We start from the raw sequence: 12939 nt of genomic DNA on the forward strand, positions 1-12939 counted from the left end.
TCAGGAGATATTTAATCAAATGACTTATTTCCAGAGAACAGCATGGATCATTTTAATTACGGTATCTGTCAGCCACCTTTAACTATCCCTACTTTGGAAGAGTGGCTCTTATTTCCCTCTTCTGCTTCTCTAAAAATTCTTACATCTCGGTAAATTTTAGCAGCAAATAGCATCCCAGCTCTTAAACTTTGGGAGTAAGTTTTCATTCTGATCCAGTCACACAAGGAGGAGATTTGTTCACATACTTGGAAGGAAAAAAATGCTTTCTGCTACTTCAGTGAATTGCGTTCCAGAACTGTTTTGCATTGTGCCCTTACTGAACAGAATTCTTCACTATGACTTCATGCTAAGCCAAAAGTAAACACTCTCCTTGCTCTATGTACAACTCCATTCTAAATTACCAGCATTATCATCAGCAGGAACACAGGAACAGCTGTATTCCCCCCACAAGAAGGAAAAGAAAAAAACATATTGTTCAACAAAACACGTATCTCAGTGTGAAATGCAAGCATTAATGCAATTCCCAGAAATTAGTCATCTAGCTGTGCTCCCAGGCATCACCTGGCAGCAGGACTGCCTCAACTTCACAACAGCACTTTGAAAGGCAAAAAGACCATGTAATCCTCAGTTAAAGGATTTTGTCCGCAAACACCTGCAGTTTAAACTTACCAAGCACTTTTGCAGCATGCAGAAATTTGCTAGCCAAAATATCACATCGAGCACCCGCACAGTTTTCAGAGCAATCCTTGCTAAAGCCAGCTCAATTGAAACAGGTGTTCACATGAATAGAAGAGACTGAGCACTCAAAACCAATGTTTGCCTTATTATGTTTTCATCTCTGGTGGATATATCTATGTTCTCTAACTTCAACAGTCTTACTGGAGACTTCTAAAAAGGACTTTCAAAGGAATAAGATCAGATACCATCAAGGACTTACCAGATTGGAATTGGTGGCATTGGAATCATCTTCTGGAAAGGGGATATAGATAGCTAAGGCCACACAATTGGCAAAAATAGTCAGTAAAATAATTATTTCAAATGGTCTGAGGAATGGAGTTAAGGAAATTGTTCTGAAATGTGCACACACAAATGAAAAAAAAAGTAAGATTCATAAGAATTCTGTTTAAAAAAGACATTCCAAGCTCCTTATATTCTGAAAAGAAACATATGCCTTTTTAAGTGCTTTTAGTTGCTCCCGGCCAAAAATCTTCCTAATATGTCAAAAGCAGTGTAAGCCAGTCGCGTGCCAGAGTAAACACAGATTTCTTAAAAGTTTTTCTTCTTTTATTTATTTAGATAGCATTTTCCCTATTTTCCTTTAAGTGTGGCTGTACTGCTTTTAATAACAAAAGCCTGTTCTGAAAGGATTGTCATTTTTCCTCCCACAATTCATTTCTGTTTCTTAGTCTTTTCCGTCCACATTTATATATTTTTTTTCAATCTCTCTCATATCTCAGAGTTAAATGCAAGGGCCCAATACATGTGTACATTCAGCTAGAAAACATTTAAATGATAAAATTTGTGGAAGAAGAAAAAAGCTTTATGCAAACTGTACTTAACTTTGTTGTTAACTATATTACTATTCTTTTATTTAAAATTCTTTGAGATGGTATTTCTTTTTCTTGTATTAATATTTCAGCTGGCTTCACAGGTAAAAGGAATGTGTGTATGCGGAATGGTAGGGACACCAGAAAACTAAAAGTCCCTATTGACAGAAACTACCACCAATTCGAGGGCAATACAGCCTGTCATCAATGTCCTCAAAACAAAAACAAACAGAAAAAAATCTAAGGGCATTTTTCTACTGACTTCAATTTGCTGGCACTGTATTTCGCTTATTTTTTATAGATTTCTTAACCTTAGTAGCTGGGAAGTGTCTCCCGTTAGACCAGAGACCAGATTTACAGTCTGTCTATATTTACTTGCCTGCAAGATCACCCTGGAGGCTAGCTCTGGGATAACTCACCAGTGCTCTGGAGGGGAATGAAAAGCAGGAAAGGACACAGAGAATGCAAGGTATAATCTGTGCCACAGAGTACATTTGAGTGTGAGTTTATCTACCATGGGATTGGCTTTGCAGAGTTGCCAGATGTCAACACGGCATGTATGCTTTTGGTCAGCAAACTACCATTCTCAGCAGGTTTTAGCAAAAATAAACCAGAGATCAGGATATCCAACCACCTGAACTGCAAGAAATAGACAACCTCCAGGCAGCTGACCTCTGCATATTCTCAGATACGTCCTATATTTCACTTATGGACGAGTCAAAGGCTTCCAGACCCACCAGTCTATCTTCTTAAGCCTATCAGTGCTAAGAGGTACATGATAACACAGAGGAAGAAGACATAAAAGTGCAAGGATAATATGACTAGTAAGCTGACAGAGTTAGTGACTTCAGGGCAAACTTCAGAGCTTTGCAGATCAGAGTAGATACGTTACTGGTGAAAGCACTGGATTTTTCAGATACCTCAAGTCACACAGATAGTGTTTATTGCATAATGACCTACATATCCATAGGCTTTCTTTTTCTTAATTACCTTTTGCCTAGATTTTTTTTCCCTTAGAGGAATATTATCCATAAGCTTATTGTTATTTATGTATTTTATTTATTTTTACTTCTAGACTCTTTAAGCACTGCAAAAGTAAAATGGTTTAAAATCTGAAAATACACTGCAAATCTAGTAGAGCAGTAAACAGGTAAATCTTTGTGAAATAAGATAATTAATTAATTTCACTTTTTCTTCTAAACTGCTGCATTTAATACTATAATGTTTGAGAATTAAATATCATAGAAGTGCCATCTAATATTTAATATCTACTGCATTTAGATTTTAGTGGTTCAAAAAATTAAGCTAAGATCTTCTCAGCAATTTTCAGCAATTAGGAAAAGTCAGTGCACAGTAAAAAAAAAATCTTATCACAGCCCTTTGATATTGTTATTTGTCCTTGAAGTGTTTCATCTTTATAAGGACTATATATCCAATGAGAGGCTCTGAGGAAAAAGATATTTCCACCAGCTCACCTAAAACCAAACAAATACCAAAAAAAAGCAAGTGTCAGCAACTTCGGATTGCTTTAATCACATTGTTTGGCACTCCTCTTGATCTCAGCAGTGCTGTATCCTGTTTTACAACACATCATACCCATCATTCATTGCTGATCTTATTCATTTATCAAATGTCACTCTGTGCTCCTTCTCTATAGACATGCTTACTGGGGTGCTGGCATGTAAACCAATATTCAGCTTCATCCTGTTAGTCATCATCCGTCATCTTATGCTCAAAGCATCAGAGCTATGCCAGAAGGGATAAATAGCAGCAAACCTTAATCAAAGGGATTAAAAATTAGCATCTAAAGAAAGGAATAGGCAGACAGAAACTTTAAGGATATCTAACAATTGACAAGAATGCTTTTAGCCAGTTGCTCTTCTGGAAATAATATGCTCATATTCTGTTTTTATCTTTCCAGCGTCCCACCAGACCCTCAAAGGGACAATATTATCTCATTGTCTTAAATGGCATCTTTTTTTTTTAATCATATTAACTACTGCTGAGTTCAGTACTGCCTTCCCCTGATGTGCTTATTTACCCCTAACGTACTTTTGCTTTCACATTTACTGAAGAATCCCATTAGCTTGTGATTTACTGACTATTACTGTTCAGTCAGTCTTGGTTTCTCTTCAGGGAAACAGGGGAGTTATATTTTTACTTCTGTTTCTATTTCACACCAAATTCACAAGTTCCAGCTTTCAGATTCAACTGACTAAAGTAGACTTTGCTCCTTCCACATGAAGGAGCCAACAGCCAAACTCGTTGCCTTTCCAGAAAAGCAGCGCTGACCCTTGCCTTCTGCAGCTATATGTCAGTGGTTCCCATCTATCATGTGTAATAGTCTGTCTCTTGTTCAGCCTACTAGCTCTGGCCCCGTACATGTGGCAGGATCACGTTAACTATGTGTCTTTTTCCCTACTTCAGGATAATCAGTTTATCTTTCCATATATTAAGAAGACTTATTAGTTTCTATGGAATCCCAATATAATTAACAGAGCTTAGCCTTGTTTCAGGGCTTTATCACATCTGGGTTTTTTCATTAGTTCTCCTTCCAGTCCCATTTTGCCCCTTTCCTTTCCCATACAGTAGAAATGGTGATGCTTTGTATTTGACAAAAAAAGCATATGATTCCAAGTTCCAGAGCTGTTTGTCTGGTGGAACCTCTAATGCTCTGCAAAAAGAAAGGCAGTAACTGCCATCAGCCCCATGGAGTGGTTCAATTCTGGCTTCAGATACCTTTCATATCTCCTGTATCTCCTATCAATATCAGCTTCAGACACATTTTTAAAAGAATTCAACCCCTATCCTTTATCATTTAAGCTTCTGGCAGTTTCTTACACAAGGGTACAGTTAAGGCTTCAGTCCTAAACGTTTATTTTCCCAGCATAAATGATCTCAGTTAAGATAGCAAATACTGCTTGTGTACTTTATGTTCCCAATGGCGCCTTTCAACTTAATGTATTGATTTCTTCACACTTACGAATAGTGCCTGATGCACACTAACAATTTGCTGTTTTCCAAATGAGAACATCAAAAAGGATATTTCCATTCGACGATGCTGATGCATGCCCTCCGGATGGGATTTTTCAGTGTTAAACACAGCAGTGCCCGGGGAGGACGCGTAGCTGTCGTGGTACCCTGTTTTTTCTGCTTCCCATACTGCTGTCGTTTTCTCTGCGTGGAGCTAGCTGTGGATATTGTTGCATTGCCAGCACTACCCATCAATTTGGCTTGCCTGGCAGCATCAATTGCAGCTTGCCAGGACAGAGCTGCCCCTGGAGTAGGGATATGCTCTGGGGCAAGCCCTGCAGCTGCATTGGCATTCATGTTGGCATGAGCTGGACGGGGACTCCCATAGTTGGAACCTGTGAAAGAAGAGGGAAAAAAAATTGTGAAGGTATTTCTTTAACGGTACAAAAGATAAAGCTTTTTTTCTTAAATCACATGTATCAGTAAAATCAAAATCTGAGGTTAAGGATAAGTGTAGGGTATCCACTTACTGGGAGTTTGTTCTGGCAATTTAAGCCCTCATTTCAAAATAATACTACTGTGCAATCATTCATCTTGCAAGTCTCCTAAGAAGCCCAAAGGACACAGCTGTTAGAAGTGTCTCCAGTCAATTCAATCTCCAGAAATTCCATAGAAAAGAATGTGCCCTTCGTTTCATTTTCACCCACATATTTTGCAAGTCAGATTGTCTGAAAGCTCAAAAGGTGAGGGTAGCTCTCTGTTATCACACAGGCATGCAGCACTATGCTATTTGAAACCAAACAATAGTCTCAAGTTTATAGTAAAAATCCTTCTGTTTTCAAGATTACTTCAAGGTAAAGTGAAATTCCAACAATAAGTTGTATTCTCTCTGCAAACATTGCCCACATATAAGCCTGAATAGAAGGGACCCTGAAGCAGTAACTGCAGCATAAGGGCAGAGTTCACCACTTCTATGCCCTAAATGATGTGTATATAGTTAACTTTAGACCAATCACCATACAGTTTGAAACTGAAACTGATTCATTTTCCTGAAAAACTGACTTTAAGAAAGCTCAATAATTGAAAACCAATGGAGTAACAGACACTAAAAAGCCAGTATAGGCAGGAATGCTAAGATCAGGCAGCTCCATGTTTTGCACATCTTTTAGCTGATACTGAAGGAGCATATGCTTTCTCAATCATAATAACAGAATAAATATGTCAAGCAATGTGTCTGATATTTGGAAGGTCTTAACAGTACAAGAATTTAAGGTCATCTTTTCAAGCCAGCCCAACTGTTCAATCATTTCGAAGCCACCTGTGCCTCTCCAATGAGGACGTTTCCCTTGGGGAATTATGTTTTCCTTGCTTTTGAACTGAAGGGACTATGCTTCAGAAAAGTGTGTATGGAAAAGCTGGATAGTAGAAAGCAAATCATGGAGTTACATCACCTTTTATTTTTTTATTTCAAGGCAAGCACGAGGTCTACCTACTGTGTTTCACTTCTTTAGATTAATGTGGAAGTACGTTGTTATTAAACAGATCAGATGTGCTCCTATAGTCCTCAGGACAAAACAAACAGGAGACCACATGACGAAAGACGAGCAAAATTAGAACAAGCAAACTGCTTCAAGGCTTTGAAATAAAATAATTATCCAAGATGCATATTCAATAGCCGTATGTGCAATGCCAAGAAATCACAGCCATTACAGCATGACATGAATTGGATCATGTAGAATAAATACAATTACAATGGCACCTAGATTGCTGCAGGATATGCTCCTACCCAGAAAGCATGAAAAATATTAAAGTTCATCACACTGAATTGTAAGGAAGGACATGATAGACTCAGATGTTATTTTATGTATTCATGTATTGCCATGAGATTTCCAGGCTGTCATTGTTTCACCACATAGCCAGAAAATGTAGAGCTTGTCTTCATCACTGGAAAACCTCCTAGTTGCAAACCAGCCAAAGTGAGCTGTTGAGTAATGTAACACTGATAAGTGAAAGGGAAAGCTGAAAGAAGCAAGAAATGAGAAATAGTTAACTTACATCCCTAAGATTTCGAAACTGAAGAAAAACTGCTTTCAGAATCAAACAGACTAAGCAGATTTCCTAGATGAAGCAGGCAATCAACTGCAGGCAAACTTAGTTAGTTCTCTAAGACTAAGCAAATTGTACGCAGCACTACTCATGGGATACGTATTTATTTTCAGACTAGTTCCAGATGCACATTTTCTCCCTAGCATCCAATTGACCTCCCTAGCCTGAGGCAGGCTGGGGAGAAAAAAATAAATGGAAAATTACTCTAATTATTCTCCCAACTCCAGCTCTTCTTTAATATCGACCCATTAGAGTGGGTAAGAAAATGTGTGCATCTTCCAGTAAAAGCAAACTTGCTGATCCATCGCCATTGTGTTCCTATCCTGCTGACTAGACCATGTGGTCCAGAAAATAAACAGCTGCTCTATCTTAATGAAGACTTTTTTGCAATTTTGGAATGTCTTAAGTTTCTCCATTATTATTGCTTATTAGTTAGGTTTCACATGAGGATTCAGGTTTATGCACTTTGATGTGCCAGCAAAGTTAAGGACATTGCTTGTGCTGGTTTTATTATTTTTGCTTCTACCCATAAGAAAGTGCTTTATCTCAAATTAACCTCAAAAGATGATCCAGTGATGACAGATTTATGTTAATAAATACTGCAAATACTGACTACTGATAAAGATCTGTCTGCATTATGAAGCTCAGTGGCTACATACTGTCTTTACTAAATAACTAATGGCAGGGACAAATGCCTTGATCTACAGGTAGTTTAGAATTTTAGAGAAATGGCTTAAATTTAAGAGAGTGGTGCTCACATAACTCAATGGAAAGTACATTGAAGACCCGTGCAAAATATTTTTAAGGACAACATAGCCAAACTTGCAGGGAGAAAACACTGCAAAACATTTCTGTAACCTGAGAGCTGCAGTTACTGGAATTGCTATTTTCATTTTGAAACATTTCAGTTAAAATACTTCATACTATTTTTCCACTACAAATACAGTTTCACTATATCTGAACCACCTGAACCATATTTATTTATACAATTATAAAGCTGGAAGTTGACGAGAAATGGGAAATTCCATCCAAATGGAATAACTCATTAAACACTGCAGCATGACGACCCTGCTAATGCCTACCACCCCTCAGCGAGATGTGCTCTTGGCTACATCCCGCTGGTGCACAGAACTCTTTTCTCTCAAGCATTTTTCATACAGATCATGAGTTTCACTATTTGCGTAGTAAGTGAACAGGAAAGTCCGTATATAAATATAAATGAATCGATTTGATTCCAAGATCTTAGGGTTCAACTATAGTATCTGCAAAGATGTAAAGTTGTAGAACCACTTCAAATCTTGCAGTAACAGGAGTGGGGCTTTCAAAATCAGAACTAAGTCAGAAAAGCAACAGATAAGGTTGTTATACCAAAGGAAATTTACCATGTTGTATAAAATACCTGACAATGTAAACTTACAGCTAAATCATCAAAACACTATAAAGGCTTTAATGGTCATGAGTATATATGGGCTATTTGCATCCTAATAATGCACATCTGTCAAGCATCCTATTAATTTACAGCTTCATGTAAAAAAAAAAAAAACAAAAAAAACAACTAAGCAGCAATCATTCTGTATGAGAAATGACCGAGATAATGACATGATGAAATTGCAAGTTTTAAATGTCCTGCATTTATCTATTTAGCCTCACATTTATTTTAGAGGAATTTGTGCGTGGATTAATTATTTAAAAGAAAATGGAGCGATGCCAATGTAGGTCTTCACTGTTCTTTTTTTTTTTTCCCTAATCACTAGAAACATCAGAATCCTAAGAATGAAAACCTCAGAACAATGGTGTTGCACAACTGTATTTTTCCCCAAAGAAGATGAGAACAGAAAAAGATAAAATTGCTTCAATCAGCATCTTAGCTGAACGCTGACAGCTAAGTACATAGAAAGTAGGAAACTGGTTATCAGTACTAAAATTGAATGTAGACCAATTCAAGCACACAGAGAAAAAGTTATAAGATACTGAGGTGAGGAGGTACCTAACAGGAAACCTTGTTAAGTATGTCATCATCTGTTAACAAAACAAAGAAAGTGGAAAGCATTGATCTATTAGCCAATGGAGATAGAGCAGACATAAGATGAAGCCAATAGGGCTTAAGTGTTACCTTCACTAAAAAATGGAAGAAAAAAAAAAAAAAAGAAAGATCAGGACTATCAAAATGAATCCACAAAACAAACCAAACAAACAAACAAAAAAAAGCATTCCACCCATGAAGGGGGAGAATAAATATCGAGAGTACTTAGATAAGTAGGATGCTAGCTGAAAGTACATACAGTAGGTACTCCACTCTAAAATATTTAGGAAAGTCTCTGAAGTAATCCCAAAGCTGTTAGCTGCTGTTTTGAACTCAAAGGACGGGAGAAATGTGAGAACTGGGAAAGGACAAATGTCAACTTCATTTATAAAAAAGTGAGAAGGGGGGAATTTAAATTCAGTTGAGCTTCAGTTTCCATAAGTAAATGAACAGTAATAATACAGGATAAGTAAAACAAAGAAGTATCAAGTAGTGTTTGGAGGAGAAAAGGAGAAAAATAGCAGCAGGTTTGCATCTGTCATGAACACAATTAATTCCTTCCACAGCAGTGCAACAGAATATATAGGCATGACAGAAGCAATAGCTGTCATGTCTCCTGACCTTACTAATACTTTCATTGGGTCTCGTACAACAACTCCACAAGGATGCTAGGGATGTAGGAGCAAGAAAATAAATGCTGCAATGGAAGCACAAAGCCCATACAGTAGATGGCTAAGAGCAGTTATAATTGATACACAGTCTAATCAGAGGTGTGTCACATAGAGGTACCCAAAAGCCTGCACTGGATCCAATCCTGTTCAACATCTTCATTAATGATCTGTATGATGAAATGGTGAATAGCATTATAAAATGTATATGTAACTATGAAGCAGAAAGGTACAGCAAATGTACTGGAGGACAGGATTTGAATTCAAAATGAGCTTCACAAATTGGGAGAGTCTTAAAAATAACATGAAGTTCAGCAGGGAGAAAATGTAATGCATTTAAGCAAAATGAATCATCTGCCCAAATTATTTTCAGAAAAGCCTTGGGGGTTATATTGGATGCCCAGCAGAACAGGAACTAACACTGTCATACTGCTTCTATCCTCAAAATGCCATCATCTCAGTGTAGTATATTAACAGGTACAGAATCTATGCAGAACAGGTTCTCTTCCTTGGGCTTCAGCTGAAATACAGTGGGCATCTTCAGGTTCCATGCTTCAGGAAAGCTCACGTGGCTCAGATCAGGCTGAAGAAGAGATCAACAGTGAGATCCCAAAAGGCCTAGAATGCATAAGGACTCAGGTAAGGTGATGGGAAATGGGAATGCCAGGACTCGGACTGCTGCTCCTGAGGATGTGACAGAGAAGGGGACGTGATAACAGCCTGTGTTAGATGTTATATGCAATACATGTATATAAATTAAAAAAGCATATGTATGTTATTTGAAAGAACAGAAAGAAAACAATCTTACATTATACTCACAGTGAATAAGCAACAATCAGTGACTTTTGCAAAAAGAAAAAACAAGGGTATACATTAGGAAACACTTTCTAACAACAATAGCAATCACATATACATACTGATCTCCTGGATTGGTGGTAATATCTCTCACACCCTAGGTCTTTTAAACCAAGCTATATTTAGGGCTATATCTAGGGCTATATTTACACTCATTTCTTCAGTCAGACAGAAAAAGGGCCTTTGCATAGAAAAATTCTATATTTTTTCCATGGTTTATCTATCAAGAAAAGATACTTCCTCAGAATAAACCATCCTTGATTCTATCCTTTCAATCATCACAGCTCTATCAGCACACTGTAAGATTTATATGTGTGCTCTTCCCTCCTAGGGACAGCCCTCAGTCCAATTGCCCTGGAACTTCATTTCTTTGGTTTTAGAATCTGACTTTTACTCCATATAAACATTTTTCTAACTTTCTTTCAGTATCTTAGGACACTAGCAACTTGCCACACATAAAGTTTAAAGTTGTGAAGTGAAATAACCCAACTGATTTTTATGAAAAAACAGTCTTTTCCAGAAATCATCATTACACCTTCATAGAATCATAGAATTTTTGGAGTTGGAAGGGACCTTTAAAGGTCATTAGCCCAACTCCTCTTCAATGAACAGGGACCTGCATAGCTAAATCAGGTTGCCCAGAGCTTGATCCAGCCTCACTTAGCTGACTTTTCTTAAAATTCACTATTCTGAGTGCAAGACCATAGACACACATACTTCAACATTTTTAATAGGGTATTTTGAAATTTGTCTTTTTTTTTTTTTTTTGCCTTTTAGCCCTGACAGTTAATTGTGAAATGACTCTAGTTCTTCCCCAAAAACAGACTTTTTTTCTTTACCTGGAACTAATTTGTAAGTAGAAAGAGGGATAAAGTGAAAGCTGGATTACAACCTAAGCTATGGCTTTTGCTATAACAGAGTTTATAATATACACATATGCTTCTAAACGTCTTAGACTAAAATTCAGTGTGCAGTTGTTAGCCCAGATAAGGGAATCAAAGAATTTTTTTGTGTGTGAATTGTTTTGGAGTTTCAAAACACACACAATGGATTCATGATTTAAAGCAGTCCATTTGCCATATTTGAGAATAAACATTTTAAAATCTAAACAAGAAATCTTCTTCAAGAACCATGCTTCATTTGCAACTAGATCTTTGTTTCCTTTATCTCCCCTCTCCAAAGAGAGCTTTCTTTTTTCTGCACAACATAAATATAAAAAAGATGCAGTGAGCTACCAGCAACATGAAAATACAAGTCTGTTTCAACAAAGAGAGATCAAGTGCACATGCTCCTCACATGTCAAGTAATGCTTTTAGGTTAAATATTTTCACTTAAAAATTAACTTGGGATGCCGAATGGTAAATCTTCATAGCTTTTCCAATGATATTTATATCATGATTTTTCTAAGTAGGGAAAATACATTTGTTCTACACTGGTAGAATGTTTGGTGCAATGGATTCCCAGCTTGGGCATAAAGCACAAATACACAAGCAAGAGTAATTCCCCATGAACACCGGGCAGGACAACACTTCCCTTTAAGTTTACCACAAACACATTCTTTCCACACAAAAATATTATGTTTCACTAGAGTACACAGGAAAGGCACTGTCCTATTGATAAGATCTCTCCTCCATATGCTCATTATATACTCTCTTAGGCATGCAAAAGATCTGGGCTCTGAGATACTGATTTCTGTCACTTCCCCTTCAAGTCCTGTGAGCTCTGAGATCACTCTCATGCACACACGTGAGCACAGACAAAAATCCGATTGTTCCTTTTGATATATACAACTTGTTTCACTGGGAAATGATTTACTCAGGTGAGGCACAGGGTGGATCACAATGCACTATTCCTTGATATCACTGCAATCAGCAGGCCTTTATGCAGTTAGTTATGCTACCCGGAAGACACCCACCACTCTGAAAGAAACTGGACAAACCTGAACAAAATTCAACAGATTTGAAGTATTTCGAGAGCTAAGCTTGGCCTCACATGTCAAGAATATATATAAATACATGCCTACTAAAACCTCAGATCAGGCACTGAAAAGGCTCTACCAGTGTCATTTGCCCATATGGCACAGTTTGCTATCTTCTGATAAGAGAAGGATGGACAAAAATACAGAAAGGAATAGTATTAATTAAAGGATATGATCTTTTATACTAACACAACTATAATTACCTGTGCTTTTTTACCAATACCTTTGTTTGCATTTAATCATTCTACATTGATCTCCTCTTTCAATCAATGAACAAGCATGAAGTTCACTGCATTATTGCTATCAAATCTATAATTTATTCAGTAGAAAAATGGCCTGAAATATTTTTTGTCCTTCTGTCAGTCAGAATGCTTCATCTGAAAAGTCATTCTTTATCATTCACATGCGGAAAACCCCACAGTAGAAAGGTAGAACCATTGTCAGAGTCTTCCATTACGTATTTCACATAAATCAGAAACAAAGAATCACCAAGGCTGGACAACACCTTCAAGATCAAGTCCAACCATTAACCTGACCCATCATGACCTCCATAATCCCAGTTTGGTCAGTCACTCCTCATAACTCTTTTCCAGTCCTTCAGCAACATCGTTGCTCTTCTCTGAAAATGCTCAAGCAATTCCGCAAGCCTCCTGAAGCAAGAGGCTCAAAACTGACCACTGTACTCGAGCTGCAGTCTCCCCAGTACTGAAAACAGAAGAACAACCACTGCTCTTTTCCTGTTATTCACACTATTTCTGGTGCAAGCCAGGCTGCTATTTGCCTTCTTGG

At 37.5% G+C, this 12939-nt stretch overlaps 1 protein-coding gene across 1 annotated transcript in view; it reads right to left on the minus strand.

The window, feature by feature from the left end:
• The window catches only part of CACNA1C (calcium voltage-gated channel subunit alpha1 C), a 463683-nt gene that overhangs the window by 392837 nt on the left and 57907 nt on the right, over positions 1–12939 (minus strand). Inside the window, exons 2-3 of the mRNA XM_065742562.1 lie at positions 4592–4915; positions 938–1041 (exon numbers count right to left, since the gene is read on the minus strand). Coding sequence (XP_065598634.1) covers positions 938–1041; positions 4592–4915 — 428 coding nt within the window. The remainder of the gene's footprint in view (positions 1–937; positions 1042–4591; positions 4916–12939) is intronic.

The sequence above is a fragment of the Cyrtonyx montezumae genome, unplaced genomic scaffold (assembly GCF_038088225.1).
Source record: "Cyrtonyx montezumae isolate F1298 unplaced genomic scaffold, pur_monq_1.0 scaffold_3, whole genome shotgun sequence".
NCBI classification, from domain to species: domain Eukaryota; kingdom Metazoa; phylum Chordata; class Aves; order Galliformes; family Odontophoridae; genus Cyrtonyx; species Cyrtonyx montezumae.